The sequence below is a fragment of the Carlito syrichta genome, unplaced genomic scaffold (assembly GCF_000164805.1).
Source record: "Carlito syrichta isolate Samal-C Ts95f unplaced genomic scaffold, Tarsius_syrichta-2.0.1 Scaffold143137, whole genome shotgun sequence".
Classification (NCBI taxonomy): Eukaryota; Metazoa; Chordata; class Mammalia; order Primates; family Tarsiidae; genus Carlito; species Carlito syrichta.
The window spans coordinates 14,435-15,844 of NW_007087233.1; the positions used below are offsets into that span (position 1 = coordinate 14,435).

The 1,410-nt window shown below is 70.3% G+C and overlaps 1 protein-coding gene across 1 annotated transcript in view; it reads right to left on the reverse strand.

The window, feature by feature from the left end:
• SEMA4G (semaphorin 4G) overlaps window positions 1-1,410 on the reverse strand; it is a 10,568-nt gene that overhangs the window by 4,679 nt on the left and 4,479 nt on the right. The window contains exons 4-9 of the mRNA XM_008050180.2: window positions 1,383-1,410; window positions 1,196-1,289; window positions 948-1,061; window positions 526-695; window positions 266-435; window positions 8-47 (exon numbers count right to left, since the gene is read on the reverse strand). The exon at window positions 1,383-1,410 is cut by the window's right edge and continues 92 nt beyond it. Coding sequence (XP_008048371.1) covers window positions 8-47; window positions 266-435; window positions 526-695; window positions 948-1,061; window positions 1,196-1,289; window positions 1,383-1,410 — 616 coding nt within the window. The remainder of the gene's footprint in view (window positions 1-7; window positions 48-265; window positions 436-525; window positions 696-947; window positions 1,062-1,195; window positions 1,290-1,382) is intronic.

The following is a 1,410-nucleotide window of genomic DNA, read 5'->3' on the forward strand; positions in this document are numbered from 1 at the left end:
CCTCGGCCAGGTCGTAGCGGCAGATGGCCGAGGCCTCCAGGGTCTTCCTGGGATGGGATGCTGGGCTGAGCTCCTGAGCGAGCCCCCCTCCTCCCTCCGGCCGCGCTCTGCTCGGTGCTCGCTCGCCAGGGCCCCGGGGGTTGGCCCCGGCCCGCGGACGGACGCGCTCGGTATTCCCCGCAGCCGCTCTCCCCTCACAGGTCCCTCCTCATCTCCACCGGCCTCTGGCGGCCCGTTCCTCACCCCCCACTGTCCCGGCACTGACCACTGCGTGGCCAGCGTGAAGACCGCGTAGAAGTGTGTGCGGGTCGAGGCGTCAGCGTCCAGGCTGCAGACCCCACGCAGCGTCTCGTACTGGGGGACGTGGCAGACGAGGCGCGCTTTCAAGAAGGAGGTCCACTTCTTCTGCAGGATCTTCCTCCCTCCCAGGTCTCCCTGGGGAAGCGGAAGCGGCGGTGGAGTCAGGCGTAGAGGCAGAGGCAGAGGCCCGGCCTCCGCACCCGCCCCGACCTCAGCCCTGCTTACCTTGCACACGCGGGCCACGCGGGCGACACGGTGGCTGTTGCGGCCCTGTGCCAGGCTGCCGGAGCCCTCCTCGGCGCCGCGCTCCGTGAAGAAGTAGTACACCTTGTCGTCGTCCCCCGCCGCGCTGGCCTCGCTCTCCCGCACGAGCACGGAGAACACGAACTCGGCATCTGTGGCGGGGGCGCCGGAGGCTCGGGCACAGGCCGGGACTCTTCCCCAGCCTGGCCCCACCCTCCCTCGGCCACACGGGAGTGGACAGAGGCTCATCGGGGGGCTGGGGGGTCGTCAGTTGCCCAAGGCAGTGAGGGTGAAGATGGGAGTCCCCTGCCCTCAGGGAGCGAGGGTGAAGGCGGGGTCCCCCATCCCGATGGAGCGAGGGTGAAGGTGGGGTCCCCACCCCATCACCGGTGTCTCATCCTAACCATTGAGCCAGTGCATAGGCGCCTCCTCCGTCCTCAGGGCGTGCGGGTGGCGGCTCCGGCGGATGTCAGGGATGCTCCGGAATTCATACCGTGTGGCCGTGTAGAGGCCTCCATCTGGGACAGAGGCACGCCAGGCATGAGAGACACGTCCCACCCAGCGGGGCCCCTGACGCATGGGGGGCAAGCCCTCCAGATGAGGCCTGTGTCCTCGAGAGGCCGTGCGTGGGTGGGGCAGGGGGGCTGCTCACCGATGACCAGGCCGGTGAAGCCCCGGGCCGGGTCGTAAGGGCACTTCTCCCGCCCCTCCTCGAAGCTGGCTGGCAAGGTGAAGGCCTCGGCGTCCTGGGGAGTGAGGACCGCGGTCAGTGGCCCGAGGACGGTGGCACAGGGGGTCTCGGGGCGGGGTCGGAGGGCACGAGGGACGCGGGCACTCACGATGGCGGCACACAGGGGCTGGAAGGCG